The 20844-nt window shown below is 41.6% G+C and overlaps 2 protein-coding genes and 1 pseudogene across 2 annotated transcripts in view; 1 reads left to right on the plus strand and 2 right to left on the minus strand.

The window, feature by feature from the left end:
- The window catches only part of EIF3H (eukaryotic translation initiation factor 3 subunit H), a 144064-nt gene extending 136962 nt beyond the window's left edge, over nucleotides 1-7102 (minus strand). The window contains exon 1 of the mRNA XM_042462275.1: nucleotides 6971-7102. The gene's annotated coding sequence lies outside the window, so the exon portion shown is untranslated. The remainder of the gene's footprint in view (nucleotides 1-6970) is intronic.
- The window catches only part of LOC121929152 (rRNA-processing protein UTP23 homolog), a 15345-nt gene extending 8095 nt beyond the window's left edge, over nucleotides 1-7250 (minus strand). Inside the window, exon 1 of the mRNA XM_042464462.1 lies at nucleotides 6971-7250. Coding sequence (XP_042320396.1) covers nucleotides 6971-7250 — 280 coding nt within the window. The remainder of the gene's footprint in view (nucleotides 1-6970) is intronic.
- Nucleotides 7251-8456: 1206 nt separating this feature from the next.
- On the plus strand, nucleotides 8457-9809 carry LOC121929153 (annotated as a pseudogene).
- The last annotated feature ends 11035 nt before the right edge of the window (nucleotides 9810-20844 follow it).

Consider the following 20844-nt stretch of genomic DNA (forward strand, 5'->3'; position numbering starts at 1 on the left):
ACATTCTCAAAGCCTCCTTGCTATCAATCACTTTTACGCTACCTTTATAAGTGGCTAGGTCTGCAGGAAACAAAGCTATTGAGTTTTTTACCTTTACAACATGTGCTATTAATCTTGTGTAAGCAGCACTGAAGTTTTATTGATCTCCCAGAGACCAGGTACATAAGCAGAAGGCCTGAAGCATTATTTTAAAGGACACCCATGGCCTTAACATTACACTAGGATAACCTATGGCAGGTAAGCCCTTAGGCAGTCTTCACTGGGAAAGGTATGGATGGTTAAAACAGAAACACAATTCAAGATTCTAGTAAGCGACATTGGAAATAGCTGATCTAACTTGAGGGATGAGGATGAGAAATCTGCAAGAGAAGTTTATTGCCATGTAAACTCCTGATTGACTTCCATGTAGAAACATTTCTGAAGCACGTGCTTTGAGATTCAGTTTTATGAGTTTGCATGCAGATGAATATTAACTATCACCATCACACTGCAGTGATCAAACTAAAGCAATAAAATGAACATTTTCTTAAGTGAACTGGGACAGCTTGACACTCCTTTTGGTGGTTCCTTCTGCCCATATCCTAAGCCCAGCAAGCAGGACTCATCATCTCCTATTCAAACTGAGGACACCAATCCAAAGAGAGCAAATGCTTCAGCCAGAAAGGGGCTGGCAAGACTCTCTCATACAGCACACTATCTCTGCAGGCTCTACACAGAAGGGGATTAAGCTAATACAGCCAGGAAAGCTTTCTGGGGAGGCAGAATGGGGAGACATTTTCATTTCTAAAATTAACCAACAGTGCAAAGACATGAGAAGACAGCAAAACTAGTTCTTATGCCATGGATGAGGAAGATGTACTGTAGGAGTGTACAACTTCTGAAAACACTCCCTGCCTGCTTTAAAGACATTTCCCTGGTGTGCCATCAAAATCCAACTATCTAATTAACTCCCAAATTTCAGCAACGGGGCAGCAGTGGGCTGCAGCCTGTGAAAGGTTCTGGAGCAGAAAACAGACCCTTTCCCACATGCGGACAGACCAACTATTTGGAGTAACATCAGGTTTTCCCAATTTCCAAAAGCACTTCAAATCTAAAATTCGCTACAAAATTCCTAGTCCTGTTTGGGAAGCTCATTATGACCATCCTCGCTTTACATATAGTAAGTTGAGTCTGAGCACAAGTAGGTTATCCCAGTTCCCAATTAAGCCAAGTTCTGAACCACAAAGTCCCACTTCACATCCTTAGCTGTAACACTTGCCAGCTATATATATATATATCATTCAAGACATAATTATGTGGAAAGACCCAGAAAAGGTGGCCTTTATATTAAATCACTTATTAAATCATATATTAAATCACTATGGCCTCATTTTCTGATACAACTGTGACACAACTGAATTAAACAAGGGACAGGGTGACATGCTACCCTCACCCTTGTGGAGCCAAAGCCTCACTGTTTCATGGTGATATGCTTCTTAAACAGATCATTTTCCACAGGCATGTGGAAAGTTCAGAGTTCCTATTCCATCTTCCCTAGCGTCTATCGGCTAACAAAGATTCAAGAGCTTTAATTGTCAGCTATATGTTGTGCTACTATACTATCAAAATGCAGCATTCAAATTGTTCTGGTACTCATGAGCTGCCTACTACTGCCATCTGCGCATAAAAGCATTACTCTTCAGGCTTGAGCTCCCAGCGGTTGTGTGTGTGAATATTTCAAGATGACAGCCAAGTGCAGTAGCAGTTAACCTCATCATCATTCAGCAAGCCATTTTTCACATGGGTTTGAGCAGAATTTCTACTGTCACTTTGAATTTAAAGGAAAGAGCCTACAGGGCAGGAGGGTGGGTGAGGGGAAGCTTTTCACATATATCTAGCCTTCAGGAAAGACTGGACTAAGGAGAGGATAAAAGGAAGGGATACAACTATGTTTAAAATATCTATTTTGGTTTTCCTAAATTCAGGCATGCCTCAATCCCATCTTCAATATAGGGATTTTAAAAATATGCTTTAGTAATTGGCTATGCCAGTCTTCTTTGAACACAATTTCAGCCTAAATTCTGACAGTGGAAATAACATTATACTAGAATGAATCAATATGTCTTTTCAGCTTCTTGAATGATTCTACATCTTCACATTTTACAGAATTATGCAAAATGGTGGGAGATTTGACAACATGGGTCCAAAACACAATGCAGAAATAATCCAGTCTGAGACCACTTTATCTGCCCTGTATCAGTGCTAGGGCATCCTGAGAACAGTAGTTTTTTGTGACACCAGAGATCTGTGACAGCAAAAGTTACATGTGTCACAAAACATTTTGCCTTAGGGATAGGAGTACAGTATCCTTCCTTGGAGGTCTTTAAACAGAGGTTGTATGGACATCTGTCAGGTATGCTTTCATTCAGAGTTCCTGCATGGCAGAATGGGGTTGGACTGAATGGCCCTTGTGGTTTCTTCCAACTCTATGATTCTACGAAAACTACAGTTCCCAGAATTCCCTAGTATTGAGCCATGACAGTTAAAACAGTGTCAAATGGCATTATTTCTGCAGTGTGTTTTGGAGCATGGTCACAAAGTCTGAGATCCCCAAAGTTTTTTTCCCCCCTGTATGGCACTATTCAAAAAGGAGTGTATTTCCATAAAATAATTTCACCAGCATAACTACAATAGCTATGTATCTAATTATAAATAATATACAATTGAAGATGCCCATGATTCAGGCTTGCAGCTTAAATCGCTTAATTCATTGCAAGAGGCCTCTATGCAGCCTGACATTTCATCATGTGAAGAACTGGACTCTGGAGTATTATCAAAGAAGGCATTGTTGTGGCTTTTCTAAAAATCATCTCTGTTCTTCAATATTCTAATATATTGTGGCTGAATACATTAATTTATATACCTCTAATACAATTTGATTAGACAAATAACGGAAGCTACTCTTTGCCTTGCTAAAGCCAGCTCTAAACTGACTAACATTTTTGGCACTATGGTTGCATCCAGACTGCAGAATTAAAGAAGTCTGACAACAATTTAAGTATTATCACTCTATCCTATAAATTCCTGATATTTGTAGTTTGGTGGCATATTCAGCCTGGTCTGTTGGAGCGCTCTGGTGCTTCACCAAACTACCAATCTATCTGTAGAATAGAGTCGTGGTAGTTAAAGTGGTGTGAAACTGAGGTAATTCTGCAGTGTGGACACACACTAGGTTTCACATCACATTATGACATAAATAGCTGCAACTTTCTGAACTGTAGATCCTCCAGGTTAAGATAGACAGTAGCCAATAAAAACATAGAATAAGTTATAAAAAGTCCAAAATGCTGTCCATGCTCCAACCAGAAGACAGTCCAAACCATTGCTGAAGTAAGCTTTGGGCGGATAAAATGAAGTGCTATATCCCTTCTTCTCCCATTTCCACAGCATCTGACAGCAAGCCCCATGAATAATAATACTTCACAACTCAATGCACTGACATTTTGTCTCCCTGTATGCTACACACCACAGGTGGCTACAGCCTGCAGAGACGGCAAGAGAAGCCCACGTTTCTTGAACAGCCTCTTTGTCAACTCCTACCATTTCTGTATCTGTTGCAATGACAGGACACCATTAGACAAACGAAGTATAAAAAACCACTCGCCCTAAGATATCCCATAGCTTTAGTTCTAGTAAGCACAAAGTTCCTTTCGCTAAGTGACAGCTTTCCCCTTCCTAGAAAAAGCAGAGCCTTATCTAGTAGTATAGGTCAGTGATGGCGAACCTATGGCACAAGTGCCAGAGGTGGCACTCAGAGCCCTCTATGGGGGCACATGTGCTGTCCCTCCAGCACAGAGTTTGCCAGTTTGTTACTAGAAAGCCAGAGGGACATGGCACTTTGCAATAAATAAGTGGGTTTTGGGTTGCACTTTGGGCACTCGGCCTCTAAAAGGTTCACCATCACTGGTATAGGTGATGACAATTAAAGGTTTAGCTGCTACAAAATAGCCTCTTTGAGAACTACATCACTAGCCTTCACCAATGTGCTTTGTGAATATAAGTGGAAACACATTGTTCATTATGTCCTAAAGTTAACAGTCAACAAACTGGCACCAAAAGATCAAATTTCAGTAGCCTTGTCAGGAATTCGGTGCAAGAAACCATCTGATTAAAAAACAAACAAACAAAAAGATGAGAAGCTGTTAAAGCTGAGCAGCACAGATCATTTTCCCTTCAAACAGAAAGAGCTTTTGTCAAGCAGAATTTCACCCTGATCCCTGATGTATGGCATGCAGTTTACATGCTATTCTTCAACAGGATGCTAGCTGAATTGTCCCAAGGAGCCCCAGATGTTGTTCTTTCGATACATGTGGCTATTTCATGTTTACCAACAGCATGACCTTCGAGGTGAAACTGTACCCTTTGGTGTACCGCAATAATTATGTGGACACATGGGAATGCAGTTTGCCATCCAGGTACAGACCTGCACAACCTGGCCAGTTTCGGAATGATCTAATGCTTTTTCTGGAATATACTGGATACTGTCCTATCCCTGGGTTTGCCATACGATACTTTACTGTAACTCCCATCATCCCTTGCTGGTATGGCTGAAGGGAGTTACAGTCTCAAAGCATCTGGAAATCAATGCATCCGCCACTCTTCTACTCTAAATTCTGTTACAGTTCTCAAGTGTTCACTTTTTTGAATTCTATGTATGCTAAATTATTTCTTTGCAATGTGATGTCAGAGGAAGGTGTTTGGGATTTCATTTCATGTCATCCTTTGTTTGTTTATTTGATTAGTCATACTTTGCAACCATGTTTCCTGACATTTTTGTGATCTGTTATGTTTTATTTCCATTCTTTACTGAATAAATAAACAAATAAAAGGATGTGAAAACAACAGCAAAGAGTCAAGAAGTCCACTTTATGCTATAAAGATTGCCATGTCTGCAGAAGGTAAAGCCGCTTGCTAAAGCCATTTTGGATGATTCCAAAACATAGGGGAGATGTGAAATATAAAACATTTGTTCAAACTAAAAATGATCAAAGTAAAAGGTCTATGATCTCTTCAGGGCGGGGGAAGTGGAATTAAGGATGAATGCTCAAAATTCAAACAAGTGATTGGTAACCTGTGTCATGATAATGCCACCCAACATTTATACAGAGAAGGAGAGGAGAACTTTGCCCTATAGGAAGTCGAAGGCTTTCATGGCCGGCATCCATAGTTTTTTGTGGGTTTTTCGGGCTATGTGGCCATGTTCTAGAACATCAGGAAGAAAATCTTCTAGAACATGGCCACACAGCCCGAAAAACCCACAAAAAACTTTGCCCTATAGGCCTAACTTCACCCAAAGACCGCATGAATATGGACTGCAAAGAGCCAAGAGAAGGCTTCTCTCCTCCAACTAGAAAGGTGAGATGGAGAGCAATCATCAAGTCATGCCCAATCTCTGATAACATTGGATTCCCCCTCTCCTTGCTTCTTGTCCCATCCAGGAAGGAAAGCAGGGCAGAAGAGGAGAACATCTGCATTATCTTCCATCAGTGATCCAGAATTTCTTTGCATGTTCTCAATGGTCCAATCAGAATATGAGGAGCATATCAAGGGGTTTTCTCCATAACTTGCAAGGCAGAGAAAAAATAGAAATGGGCATCGCATGAAGTTCCTGGTTATCTGTGGCTATAAAGTATTAAACTGCATCTTATATTTACTATTTAAATCTGTTAAAATTCAAACAAAAGTGTTACTTGTCTTCAAAGGTAAATCAATCTAGTAAGTGTAAACACAACAGCTTTGCACTGATTTTCACACAATGTCCTTTTGCCTCCCAATAGGAGAAGCTGATCATTCAGACTTAAGACTACTATTGTTTGATTTCCCTGACTATCCAGTCTCTGCAATTTCAGCTTTAACTTCAAAAGGACTGTAGCTTCATGGCAGAACACATGCGTTGCAAGAAGGTTCGGTACCTGCCATCTCCAGGTAAGGCTGCAGTAGGTTCCTGTCTGAAACAATTTGCAGTATTCTAGGAAGATTGATTCATGAGACGCAATAGAGAAAGCAAACGAGGAACAAGGGGAAATAAGACCAAAACGGATGGGCAACTGATTCAGGGCAGGCAACAATAAACCCACTGTTGTTCCCATACTACAGAATTCACTGTCAGGACAATGATGTGATGACCACTACTCAACTATAAGGCCAAAGTCGAGGGCCGATTTTGGGGCCAAAACTATGGATTTTGATATGAACCATGGCTATTATTGATACTGATATCAAAATTGATTGATACCAACCCCCCCCCGTCCCCCCTCCTTTAGAGGAAAACTCATTTCTAGCGCTAATCTGTTTTTATGATTGGGGAGAGGGGCCGGGTTTGGGGGGTTTTAAACTGCAATTTTAATTGTTTGATATTTTATTTATACTGTTGGAATCCGCTTTAATTCCTTTGTGAAAAAGCGGAATACAAATAAATATTATTATTATTATTATTATTATTATTAAGTCGAGGTTAAAACTTAGGGGCATGTAACAAAGGATGTAAATGGTGATGCAAAGGAACTGGCATTGACTCATGGATCAGTCGGAAGAGGTACTTTGGGTCACGTTTTGGACTAAAATGTCTAGATTTATACATGAGTGTGTGTGTGTGTGTGTGTGTGTGTGTATATAATGAATGTCTTGGTCTATGAACGGCTATTAGCCAGAAAGGACTTATGAAGGGCCCAGGCCCAAAGGTCAGGGGCAGAGGAGCAGGAAAACAGAAGGCTCTTGCCTCCAAACGCTTCCAAGAGGAAGCCACCTCCATTCTCAGTTTCAGGAGAAAGATGGGATACTAATCAGAGTTCCAGCAGAACAGGCTGAGTCTCCCTCGTCCAAACTGATTGGGACCAGAAGTGCTTTGGAGTTTGGGCCCAGAAGAAACCCCAGCTCCCAGAATGCCATAGCAAAGTCACAAAGAGTCAAAGGGGCCTCAAAGGGCTCTCACCAGTCCGTCGATCTGGAACCTGCTTCACCGCAGACTCCCCGGGGCCGCCTTGGCCTTGGCTTTGCTGCCGACCCCGAAGAGCCGCCGCCGGCGCCGGCGCTGCTGCTGTGCTGCTGCTGGCGGAGCCTTCCTGCGAGAAGCCATGGCTGCGGAAAGGAGCCGCGTGAGAGGAAGAGACGAGAGCGCACCGCCGGGAAAGGAAGTGCGTCCTCCCCAAAGCTTCCGTCCGGAACCAAGGCGAGGAGGGAACAAGGGCCCAGGAGGAAGAAAGGTTCCGCATCTAGAGGCACTGGTCCCCTAACTGTGCCCGTAAAGGGAGTTTCGGACTTTCGGCCTCCCAGAATCCCTGGCCATCGGCCGACCATGGCTGAGGCTTTGGGAGATGAAGTCCAAACCTCTTATTAAAGGGCACAGTTTGGGAACGACTGTTACAAGGGATTCTGGGGTCTGAGTTCGGTTGTGGCGCCAGAGCCTCCGACAGAGAAGTCCAGGTCTCACAAAAAAGCGCGGTTCCCAGAATTCACACAGCATGTAAGCGGTGTCCAACCGATCGTTTCCGCAGCGAAGATGCAGACTGTGGCTGTTATTTTTTAACTTTTGAAAGTGTGTTTGGTGCGTTTTTCTTCTTTAGCATTTTAAAATACATTTTAAAAAGTTTAGTGGTGGTTTTGATTTGTTTTTACAGTTTTGTGGCAAATAATCAATACGGCTTACTTTCCTTATTTATTTAGTTAGTTAGTTATATTTCATTTGTATACCAGAACGGCCAGAAGGATCCAAGGGAGGAAAGCAAATTAGGAGTAAGGCCACTGAATCCAATGAGGGAGCCTTCCTTTCCCTGCATCCTCAGTGCTCATGTGGGAGGATAAAGAACAGCGGCCTTTGCTTTTTTAAAAGCGTGATTAGTGCCTTTGCTTTACCGCTTTGAATTCACTGGAGGCAAAAGCGCAGTCCTTCCCGTGTCAGCGAAAGGGTTTCCATCCGGGTAGATTGGTCAAATCCCTCGCCACAAATAAAGCAAAGTGGAGCATGTTTACAAGGGTTATCTGCGCAGTTGGACTTTGTGTGTTGTAGAAGCTATCCTATGAAATCCAAACTACAAATCCACATCTCTAGGATGCAGCCGCAGGACACTTAAAGTGGTGTCAGACTGCATTAATAATTCCTGCTTTCCTCACTGCACATGACAAAGGAGGGCTGCACCCAGGAAGTTTATGCCAAATCTCTTTTTTGACTGTTTGTGAAACTGAAGGCTTCCGTGGTGGTTTTTCGGGCTATTTGGCCAGGTCTTCCTTTTCCCTTCCCATCTCTAGCCTTGCAGTTACAGTTTGTTTGAAACTGAATGTATTTCCTCAGTGCGCATGCGCAACCAAAGGGACTATGAAGACTGCGCACGCGCGAAACGTTTTACACTTCCGGCAGCGCTTCCGCTTCCGGTTACCGTCTAGCCCCCCTCTCTTATGGTTCTTCGCTGGTCTCCTCCGCGATGAAGATCACGCGGCAGCAACACGCCAAGAAACATGGGCTTCTACAAGTATAACTTCGGCTTCGGGAGCCCTTCCAAGTCTTGCTGGACGGCACTTTCTGCCAGGCGGCGCTGAGGAACAAGATCCAGATCCGGGAGCGTTGCCCGGTTACTTGCCGGAGCGACCCAGCTGGCACTACGCGGTTTAGTTTTTTTTTCTTTTTTTTGGGGGGAGGGGGGGTCACGTGCACGCGGTGACCTGTGCGCGCGCTCCGTCCTCCCCTCCTACACTTAAGGAAGCCTTCGTTCGAAAATCGGGCCCTTTTGCGCGCCTTGGGATTGGCTGCAGGAAGTTCCATGGCAACGGGAGGGCGTGTCTGAGAGCGCCGAGGAAAGGGTCTGACCCCTGACCCCGCGCGCTCTCTAACTGCCCAGGACTCAGCTCTGTGGGCTTCCTGGGAATTGTGTGTCTGAGGCATTTGGCCTTCTCTGTAGAGATCTCGGTGCCACAAGCAACTGCAATGTATGATAAATTCAGACAAGACATACTATTTACAAGCAAGAGTAGTACAACACATTAACATAATATAAAAAAAAATATATATTATTTGGCAGGTGTAGTTTATAGTTCCTCCCTGGCCCTTCTTACAAGTCATGCAATTCTGCAACCTTCTTCACTCGTTATTTAACTCATATCCACATATTGGCTGCATCCACACTGCAGGAATAACCCACTTTGGACGCCGCCTTAACTTCCAAGGCTCAGTGCTAGGGATTCTGGGAATTGGTAGGGGTTTTTTTTTTAACCTTCTCTCCAAGAGCTCTGTTCCATTGTTCATAGCATGGAGACGCGGCTCTTGAATAGGTGTCAAACTGGACTATTTCTGCCTCCTCCAATTATTCCACCCCTTGATTTCTGCCGTTTTGTTGCTAAAGCGAAGCAGACATAAAACTTAGGTTCCAATCTCTTCTCGTAATATGAAATTAGTAAAAAGCCATTAAGTTTTTTACAGGTGAAAGACACTTTTATTGCTCTGACATTTGGAATGGAGTTTCAATAAAAACCACAGGAAGTACTGTTTTTAATGCTGCCCCTAATTTTGCTCCCAATGTGAGTTTAAAAGACACAAAATAACAAAACAATGCATGAATGAAGCTCTCTCTGTCTTCCATACTGTTTTCCCCGTTTTCCTTTAGGTGTGTGCCTGAAAGAACTGGAATCCCTGGGAAAGGAGTTGTATGGGGCAAAATTAATCGCACAGAGATTTCAGTTCGCCATTGCTCTCACTTCCAAAATCCAGTCAGTGGCTCACTGGCCTCTTGTCTATGGCTGAAGGGGGCAACCCACATCACTATTTCATTGCCCGCAGGTAATATTGTTTTACCTCAAGCATCCACCAAAAAGTATGCTCAGCTGTCCCTTTTGGGGGACTTTACGTAGATTGGGTCATGACTGTGCAGCTCTTGCCATCAAGACAGTACCGAGATTCAGTTACAGCTATTACTCAGAAATGAGCTTTGGGAGTCTCATTGGACCTAGGTTTGATCGTCTTGTTAAAAGTATTCCCTGGGATTGTAGTTCCCCTAGCAGCTCCTAGTAGTTTCTGTCTGCAGCAAGCATTTCATGATATGATGACAACATTTTAAAAGGGTATGCATATAGACAAAACGGATAGTGATTGAGGACTGCAATCGCACTGTAGAAATAAAATCTTGGTTTGGCACCTTTAAGTGCCAGGCTCAATGCTTTGGAATTCAGGGAATGGTGGTTGTTGTGGCACCAGAGCTGTCTGCCATCCCAAATTTCATAGCATTGAACCAAGGCACGTAGAGTGGTCCTCAAACGGATTATTTCTGCAGTGTGTTGAGTCCGAGAGCTTTTTTGCACCCCTGAACGGTGGACTCTCCATCCACGGCTTGTAAATATTTTTAAGTAATATAAATTCCAAACTCAAGGTTGATTTTGCCATTTATATAAATGGCATTTAAAGCGACTTGAGCATCCATGGAGTTTGGGTATCCATGGTGGGTCCTCAAGCCAAACCCCAGCAGGTACCAAGGGCTTACTGTATACATTCATTGTTAGGTCAGAAGCACTGTGTATCTGCCTTTTTTATATGTGAGCCACCTTGGGTCCTCTTTTTGGGAGAAAGGCAGGATGAAATAAAATAAATACCTCCTTCGTTGCTTATAGTGCATCTTTTTAAGACAGGCACACTCTTGGAGGAATATACTCTTGTGATTAGTCGTATGAGATTGCAGCTTAAAGCTGGGGTCAAGCTTCCCTGTTAAGCAGAAGGGAATATAGTGGTCTCTCCATACTTGCTGGGGTTAGGGGTGAAGGACCCCCGTGAATAAAAACACTATTCCTTTCCTAAGAGAACACACTCTTTAGGAATCTCCAGGACCTCCAGTGCAAATCTATGGTCAATCTGCCAGAAGCAGATCATAGAATCATGCTGGAGGACCTACAATGCTAGAGAGTGTTTTCCCTGGGAACATCTAGGTTCTTTAGCACAACTATGGATACTTCTCTGGCATTGTTTCTGGAGGACCAAGAAGTTCCTAGAGCATGTATGGCGAACCTATGGCACGCGTGCCAGAAGGTGGTACTCAGAGCCCTTTCTGTGGGCCCATGTGCCATCCGCCCCAGCACAGAGTTTGTTACTAGAAAGCCAGAGGGACATAGCACTTTGCAATAAATAGTGGGTTTGGGTGCAATTTGGGCACTCGACTCTAAGAGGTTCACCATCCACTGTCCTAGGGAACCTATTAACAAAAGCTCAATAATAAAACCTGCAAAGGTTGAATCTGCAAATGTAGAAGCCAACTGTATTCAGCTCTGTGTTCAAGAGAGAGAAGAAAATGCTTGTCCTTTATTCACTATATCTCTTGTGTTGCCCAAGTAGGATGGTCAGAACATAATGCAAAAATGACTTGGGCGGAAGAACCTTCACATATGATTGCACTTATTAAACCCTGAGAGGGGGACAGAATTCATACTCTGATATTATTCTGATACCAGGAAGTAGTTTTCATAGCAGAAGTGCAGTGTGAACCAGAAAACTATCTGGGTCACAGGAAAGGCATTTATATGGTAAGAGGACATTTGTCCTATAACCATTGAGACAATGTGAAATTGAGCAATTGGGCTACTGCTGTATTGTATGCTAGCAAAATAGCCATCATTATGACAGCAGGTAATAGGAAATTGCTAAAATACACATCTGGAGAGACATAATAGTGCTTTTGCAGTCTGAGATGTTATTTCTTTTTCTGAGGGCCAAACAACATATTTGTGAAATATCTGGTTATGTGATTTGTAATAGTAATTGAAGAATCAGATCAGGGATATTGGAAAGATATTGGTCCTTTCACTAACCCTACAAAGATATGATCTATGAAAATAGCTGTTTATCCCAGGAGGGAAGCTGATAATAATGGCAAGAGCAGATTTCTTCTCCTGTGGCAAATAGAAAGCCTTGGGGAAGATAAATTGTTTAGACACAGTTGAAAGACTTACTATCCCTTTCCTCCCAACCCATGGCTGCGGTTTAAAGCACAATATTGGTTTTGTAGATGAAATAAGTGGCAAGTTTGGCCTCCTAACCACTTTGTGGTTGCATTCTTTCAATCAAGTTTTTTGTGAGCAGTTTCAAACTGTCACTATCCAAGGCTCTGTTCTTGGCTGCATCCCACATGAAGATAATCCAATTTTGTCACTACCTTAACTGTCCAAGGCTCAGTGCCATGGAATTCTGAGTTGTAGTTTTTGTGGCACCAAAGTTCATTGACAGAGAAGGGCAAATATCTCAAAAACTACAGATTCCAGGATTCCATAGACTGAGGCCATGGCAGCTAAAGTGGTGTCAACCTGGAGTATTTCTGCAATGTGGATGCTGTCTTAGTCACTTGGTTTTTGTTAACTGTAGTGCTAACAATGTGATGTGTGGTCATAGGTACAGAAAATAACCTTTACTAGAGAGACTGCAGTTGGGGGGTTAAACATGGGTGGCTCGGACAACAGATTCTTGTATACTATGCATCCCCAGCTGTATTTACACAGAGTGAGAGCATGAATTACAATTGCTGCTTAGTAATAATTTAAATTAACTTAGTTATCTTGAAACAACTTAAGAAATAGCTGTAAACCAGCAACCGAGGGTAAAAAACTAGGCTTCCTTTTGGTTGACGGCCTTGTGAAAACTATTCCCTTATAGATTTGGGTATGTGCACTGTGTCATCATTTGTGAAGTGTGTGTTATGGAATCGGAACTAGCCTTACCTTCTTTGTTTTATATGTCTTTAATATTCAATAGGACCAAGACATTGCAACAAAAATAAAGAAAAGAGCTGGGATTGCCCTCTCCTGTTCATATTCAGAATACTATAGTTTTGGACAAACCTCTGCCAAATCTTTGGCCTCAGTGCAACAATGCAGACCAATCAACTTATTCCGGAGCATCAGAAAGTGAGCATTGCACATCTGAAGAAGAACAGGGCCTAGTGAAATCCATGAGAACCAAAAAGAGGAAAGGAAAAGGCCGGCTGTTCTACCTCTCAGTTGCCTGAAGAAAAGAAAAAAGGCCAAGAGACCTCACGTCTTCTACAACGAAAAGAAAAGCAAACAGAAGGTAGTAAAAGAAACTGGAAACAACAGCAGGGTCAGGATCACAGGAGTTGAAGCATAAAATATCAAGAAAAATGGGTGGGATTAGCTGTTGTCGAACTTTAGGCAAAGACATATCTACTGCTACTACAATATGAAAAAAAAAATATTTGTTATTTCTTTTTGAAAACAACTAATAGTAGTTTCTATATTTTTGTGCAGCGTTCTAACTGTGGATCAAAACAGCAGTTTCCCCCACATTCTTTACATCTCATCTGTAGAGATGTTAATCTGGTTTTGAGCTTGTGTAAGAATAGCCTTTCTACAATTTGGCTTGAAAACTGCAAAATTAGGAGGAAGAGAGGCAAAGATAATAGTATTGCACATGTTAAATGCTGAGGTGCACTGAAAGGTAACACATCATAATGTCAGTAAAAAGATCAGAAGACTTTTTTTTTAAAAAAGGAAATATGCTACAGATCAAAACTTTCTTTAAATTAGACTACTCCTCTCCTCCAAAAGCCCTCCTCTTTTCGCCTCCTGCCCATCCGCAAAAGACAGGCAACTGACTATTTGTTGGTAAATCAGTACACATTCTAGCAAGAAAGCTAGGGTTTTTTGGATTTCCGGGTTCAGATTTTTTTAAATGGGTAAGCCAAACCCATAGTGTCTCGTCTCCCTCATCCCCTCACTTCTAATGTAGACTTAACATGGACTTAAGAACATTTAAGTGATTTACTGTACCTGTTTATATATTTGACACTCATACATTATCCTGTTGATTTAAAAATGACAGAGAGCTAAATATAGGCTTAACTGTGGCAATCTCTATATTGTATGTGTGACTGTTTTCACAGTTCTATTGCGCTTGGTTATTTCTTCCATTGAAAATCATGAATTGCTAAATTGAGTTAAGGTTTTTTCTGTCTGCTGGTGTGGTTGCCATTGGCTACTTGGGGGTGAAAAATGCCCTAATTTATTTTTATTTATTTATTTATTATTTATACAATTGAAGACAGTTGGGGCTAAACTTAAACATACATAGTCTGGCTGGGATGCAACCTGCCCATTTCCCACCATATGACCAAACGATCCCACCCAAATAATTATAGTCCCATTCCATATCCAGTTTATTTGATTACAAGATCTGAAATGGCGAAACCCTTCAGCAGAAATCCTTTATCTTTCTTTCTTTTAACTAACAGTGCCTTCTCAGTCAGGGTCTTTTGCTGGAAACTGAAGAGTTCCCTGAAAGGACTATTTGTAATACTGAGTGATAAATTTCCTAGGGCAGTGAGATAACTTTGGGCAATTCTGTGTATATCGTTTTGGCCTTTCAGCAAAAAGTGATTAATGGGTTCTGTGAAGATGGCATAATCCATAGTAAATTAATTATTACTGAACATGGGAACAAACAGACTGAAACAATTACAGAGATCTCGGAAGAGTACAGGATTGGATTTAAGTATTAAAGCTTAAGTCATCCATTATGCCAGCAGCAACTTACAGTCCAGTCTAATAATAACAACAACAACAACCAGGAATAGTTCTCCATTAGTTAAATTGGGCTTACTCTTAGCTAAACAGGCTTAGAACTGCATCCATAGCTTTTTATTTTAGGCTTAAGCCAAGGCAGTTAAAGTGGAAATTTACTTGTAGAGTGTTCTGTGCAAAAGAAAGTGAATGCTAAAATGTATAGAATTTGTAATAGCTGATTGCAAATAACTATAGAAGTCCTGAAGGGCTGGTTTAACAAACTAAAAATCCTATTGCAATTCCATATTTCTAAGGTCTACTAGTGAATTGTGATTTGGAGGAGAGGGAGCAGAGGCTGCATGTAGGCCTAGGGAGTTCAGTCATGGAACTAGGATTCTTAATCCCGCCTGTAGCTCTCATGTAAATCACTTTATTTCTCAAACAGTGGTTGCTGGTACACTTGAGGGTTGTCATCTACCTAAAACTGTCTTGGTTTTAAGGAATGTTTCAGCTGATATGTGAAAAATGGGAGCGATCTGGAATTTGTGCACCTTCATGTGTCAGACATGAACCAATTATAGACCATGTATTTGTGAACATTCCCTTCAGTATATGGTTTTGAAAGAGCCACAGTAGTTGTTTAACTGCCCTCAAGTCAACCTCAACCCATGGGCAGAGCCGTGGATGAGAACACCTCCAAGAAACCCCTGCCCTCCACTGTTCTGCTCAGGTCCTGCAAGGCTCAGGCCCTTCTGACTGAGTGCAAACCACTGCAGTGGTCTTCCTCAGTCTAGGCCCTATACTTTCCTACATTTTTGTAGTTTTTAATTGAGCCATGCCTTCTATTGACGTGGCCTCAATTTGGTCATCTTGGCTTCCAGGTGAGTTCAGTTTGTTTGTTTCTTGGCTATCCAAAGTATGCTAGCACTTGTTGCTGTGTGCCATCAAGTAGCTTCTGACTTATGTTGAACAAATAGGCAAGCCTATTTGGCAAGATTTTTCTGAAGAGGTGCCTTGCCTTCCTCGAGGCTGATGACCATGCGATTTGCCAAGATCACCCATTGGGTATCATGGCAGAGTGGGACTCAAACCCTGGTCTCCAGAGTCTTAGTCCAACACTCAAACCTCTATGCATGCTGGCGCCCCATGATTTTCACATCACACTCATCTCAAATGAGTTTTATTTTCTTTATATCCATTTTTCTTCATATTTCACTATTCAGTTCGCATCTGTACATGGTGATGGGGACTTCAGGATCTTGTCCAGTACTTTCATAGCTGTCCTTGCCAGTCTGGTCTCCTAATTTCTTAACCAGAGTTACCATTTCCAGTCAATATGACTGGCTCAAAATTCTGTACCTCTTCTACGGCTAGAGAATACTTTGTAATTTTCACCCATCTCTGTATCAAGCAAGTTGCCATCCTCATCTAACTCTTGTAAAACTTTACATAAGGCAGCTGTATGATCTCAGTTTACCTGTGCTTTGTCGCTCTAGTGAAATGCTGCATTCATTGTATGCAACAATGCATGGGAAAGAGCTTTTTCACCTGATTCTTTCCAGATGTTACTTTGTGGAATAGGTGACAAAAATTACTCATAAACGTGCGAAAGCAATACTCAATATGGAGAAAGTGTGGCCTTCAGGCTTCACGCAAGACCCTAAACCTGCTTTTGAGGTTCTCAGGACCCAATAGCACTCCCAATTATTACTTTATTAAAGTAGAGGTGTGGGAGTGTGGTACTCCCAGTTCTCTTGTTGAGAGAAGGAAATATACAGGGCCATACTCTGAATAGACACATAAATTCAGGTGATGAAGCTGTCACCTCAAAGTCCTACATCTTGTCATCTCTTGATGGGACATCAGATTATCCAATGACTTCATCAGCCCCCAGAAACCATTACTTGGAATTATAAAAAAGTATGTTTAAATCTAGTGGTTGGATCAAGATGCTACTCCTCTGGAGCAAAGTATGCTCTCTACTGGATTCTTTTTCTAGCAGCAACTAATCCATCCGAACAAGTACCCAGTGGTCTACTGTGGTGCTCAGGATTTCTGATGTGGCAGACCAGCAATTTTTTTCCTAACCAGTATCATAGTTGTGCCCATTGGCCTGTTCTTTTTTTGCCAATAGCTTGCAGACCATCACCAATCCATGGACCAGCACTTTGTGTAGCACCGATCTTCTTCCAGAAATCTTCTTCAGTAAGAAATAAAATCATTTAGTAGCAAAATGAGGGAGCCAGGGAGTATAAGTTCTAATAATTTCATGAAGTTTGATTTGCACAGTTAAAAACACTCATATTTTCCACAGAACTCATTGCAAGTGGATCAGGTAAGAATGCCTCCTACCCCATCCTGGAGTCATTTTGTTTTCTGTCAAGATCCTCTAAGATAATATTATTTTTGACACTTGCCTCCAGCAGGTGGCAAATACCCTTTCTGAATTTAAAAATAAAATGGATGAGGGGGGCATAGGAGTGTTCTGCATTTTGCCCACCTCTGTCTTACTTGTTGCAAATTGCTTTAAAAATGCTGTATCCAAAACAAGTCACGAGCAATACTTTGTCATCATCAACATGTTTTTGACACACTGTTTAAAATATACTAGCTGGGGTGAGCCCCGTCTTTCAATCCAGAGAGAATTTGGTATTTATGTATGTCTAAAACTGATGTATCTAATATTTTATTTAGATCAGGCATTTATTCAGATTGGAATAATAAAACTTAAAATTCATTGGCAATTGCTCTTGTTCCCCGTTAAAAATGCCATGTGTCTGTTTTTCAAATTTCTGCATTTGCTTTTAGTGCATATGCCAGTCTAGCCAGACGCTTTCTGTAATTACATATATAAGTGCACATTGAGTGACAGCCACATCCATAGCTATATCATGCTTCAGTTCACATGAGAGAGAGCAGACTGTCTCTGCAAACAGGGATTGCTCCTGACAGATGTTGTAATTTCACGCTTAGAGCTCCCAAGATTTCCAGTTCTCTGTTTAAGCTCAGTAAACCATCAAGATTATATAACTTGCCTTCTTAAATAGCTTTTAATGTTCCCCTAAAAACTTCTTTTTCATGTGGAAGCAAACATTTTTGTAAAAACAAAAAACAGCCAGCATTTGAAAATAAAAATGAATGAGATTTTGGCTACATCCGTACTACAGAAAGAATCTAGTTTGAAATTATTTTGACTGCCATGGCTCCATGCCATGAAATCCTATGAACTGTAGTTTGTTGTGGCACCAGAGCTCTCTGACAGAGGCAGCTAAGTCTCTCAAAACCACAAATCCCAAAATTCCATAGCATGGAGCATGGTTAAAGTGCCATACTGGATTATTTCTGCTGTGAGGAAGCAGTCTTTATTTCTCTGCAGGCTTCACGGTGATCTGGTTGGGACTGTGGGAAATAGGAGATGATAACTCTAATTCAGCAGAGTAATTTTTATATTATACTCCGAGCCACTATTTAACTAGCCATGATAACTGGAACAAAAGTTGCTTTGACTCTTTTATGTTCTCCATAGGAAGCACTGAAGTTGTAGTAATTTCCTTTAGTTAAATGGATGGTCCCCTCGTGCCCTGCTTTTTGAACCCTCACAAAGCTTTCTATAATCTGAATATGATACCATAGGAGAGAGGAAACATTTTTAATGTAGCCGATGGGGAGGGATTATGAAAGTTGCACTCTAATTTATCAGGCGGACCACAAATTCTCTATCCCTGTGAGAGAAGTTTTCAAATTCTCCATGGTGCAAAGAACTCCATGGCACTTCTCTCTCTGTGCACCACTGAGAACCTACAAGCCTCTGTCACAGGGAGGGAGAATGTGTGGTCCTCCAGATGAGCTAGAGTACAACTTCCATAATTTTATTATACTATAAATTTGAGATTATCCCACAGTACTAGCAGGAGAATTAAATACTGTCACACTACAAAAATTATCCAATTTGTTGCTCTGGGCTGTTCTCATGGCTTATAGCTTTCATGGCTTTAAAAGGAGATTGCATATACTGTATTCGTGGACGCTACTACTGAGTACAGGTATATTTGTGGGACACTACTACTCAGTACAAGTATAAAAGACTTCCAGGTTCAGGGGGGAATGTGCCATTCAGTACTAGTTTCTAATATACAACTCACAAAAGTACTCTTCCTTTCACATCCTCCTTGTGCCCTCAATGGTATCATTTGGTTGACCACTGTGGGAAACCAGATGCTGGATACAGGTATACCTGATTTAACAAAATAAATATGTTCCTGGGCATTACTTCATTAACAGAAAATCTGATACCAGAAATAACATGAAAAATAGAGCAGTTCAACAATTTTTAAAACAAATTGTCACATTTTCAAAACAAAACCCGACAATTTACACGTGGCAATTGTTTAACAACCAGGTCAGGTAAACCTTGTGTAACTGAAGAAAAGGATTTGAGTCTTCTGGAGACCACTGGAAGCCTTTTTCCAAAATGCATCCAGGGAAGATGGTTTTATTAGCCTCTACCTTTCTTACAATTTTCATTTTGGTGACCAAATGTGTAGATCTGTACATCCATACATTTATGTATATGTTCTTTTACATGTTGAGGTAGCTGGTGAGGAAGGCTTATCTGTTGTTCCTTTCCAGTTTTGCTATTCAACATTTCCATGAAGCTGCTGGGTGAGATCATCCAGACATGGAGTGGGGTGTTATCAGTACGCTGATGACACCCAAATTTGTTTCTCCATGTCTCGGACAGCTTCAGTGACCAAGGAAGGCATCTCCCCTCTGAATGACTGCCTGAAGTCAGTAATGGATTTGATGAGGGAAAATAGACTTAAATTGAATCCAAATAAAACGGAGGTACTCGTTATAGGCAATCCCAATCTGGGTATGGTGATAAGCTCTCCAGTTCTGGATGGGGACTGTATCCGTAGCTTGGGGGTGCTCCTGGACTTGTCGCTTCAGCTGTCAACTCAGGTGGTTGCGACAGCCAGGAGCGCCCATTATCAGCTTCAGCTGATTCGCCAGCTACGACCCTTCCTGGAACGGGAAAACCTAGAAACGGTTGTACATTCACTAGTAACCTCTCGCCTCGATTTCTGCAATGCGCTCTACATGGGGCAAACCTCATGCCACGTTCGGAAGCTACAACTGGTCCAAAATATGGCAGCCAGATTGGTGACAGGGAGTTCCAAATTTGATTCTATTACACCTATCTTAAAATCCCTACACTGGCTGCCCATTAGCTTCTGGGCACAGTATAAAGTGTTGGTCATTATCTATAAAGCCCTACATGGCTTGGGCCCAGCTTACCTTAGGGAATGCCTCCTCCCATACAATCCTTCCCACACTCTCAGGTTCTCTGGGAAGAACCTACTGCAGTTAGAGAGAACTAGACTGAAGATGACTTCCCAGAGGACATTCTCTGTTGCCGCTCCAAAAATCTGGAATGACCTGCCAGAAGAGATTCACCATATAACATCTTTGGAGGCCTTTAAGAAAGCAATAAATACGGATCACTTCCGGCAGACCTTCCCAAACTGATCTCAGAATTTCCCCTTCATTTTTTTTAGCGGTACCCACCGGACTTTGATCTCGTTTTATTTTCTTAACCATTTTATTGGGAATTGTTTTAATGGTATTTTAGGGTGGGAGGGAGATTGATAGTCATGTTTGATTTTATTGTTTTTGTTTGTTGCTACCTGCCTCGATCCAATACAGGGAGAGGCGGGATACAAATAATAATAATAATAATAATAATAATCATAATAATAATCATAATAATAATAATATGCTCAGTAACTGATATTTAACTTGGCTATTAAGTTCACTAAGCCACTAAAGTAGAATCCTGCTAAAGTAGAAGTTTTATAGCTCAAAAGTATTGGGGGGGGGGGGGAGTTTGCATTGCATATTACAGAAAAACTGCTGCACCCTGACATCGAAAATGTTTCTGAAGCTCTCCTTCACACATTCTCCTAATGCCAATGCTGCTAAAGCAAACATCTTCCAGCTAGACAGAGAACAAAGAAGGAAAAGGTGGGCTGGCAAATGAAAATTTTATAAAAAGGAGCTTCTTTATCAGAGGCTTTGTTAATTGAGGTATGCTTGTACTATGTTCTCCCAAGTGAGGATCTCTTAAGTAATCACAATGGCATCATCTAAGACAGTGATGGTGAACCTTTTAGAGATCTAGTGCCCAAACTGCAACCCAAAACCCACTGATTTATTGCAAAGTGCCATGTCCCTCTGGCTTTCTAGTAACAAACTCTGGCAAACTCTGTGATGGGGTGACAGCACATGTGCCCACAGAGAGAGCTCTGAGTGCCACCTCTGGCA

Source organism: Sceloporus undulatus, chromosome 4 (assembly GCF_019175285.1).
Source record: "Sceloporus undulatus isolate JIND9_A2432 ecotype Alabama chromosome 4, SceUnd_v1.1, whole genome shotgun sequence".
Classification (NCBI taxonomy): Eukaryota; Metazoa; Chordata; class Lepidosauria; order Squamata; family Phrynosomatidae; genus Sceloporus; species Sceloporus undulatus.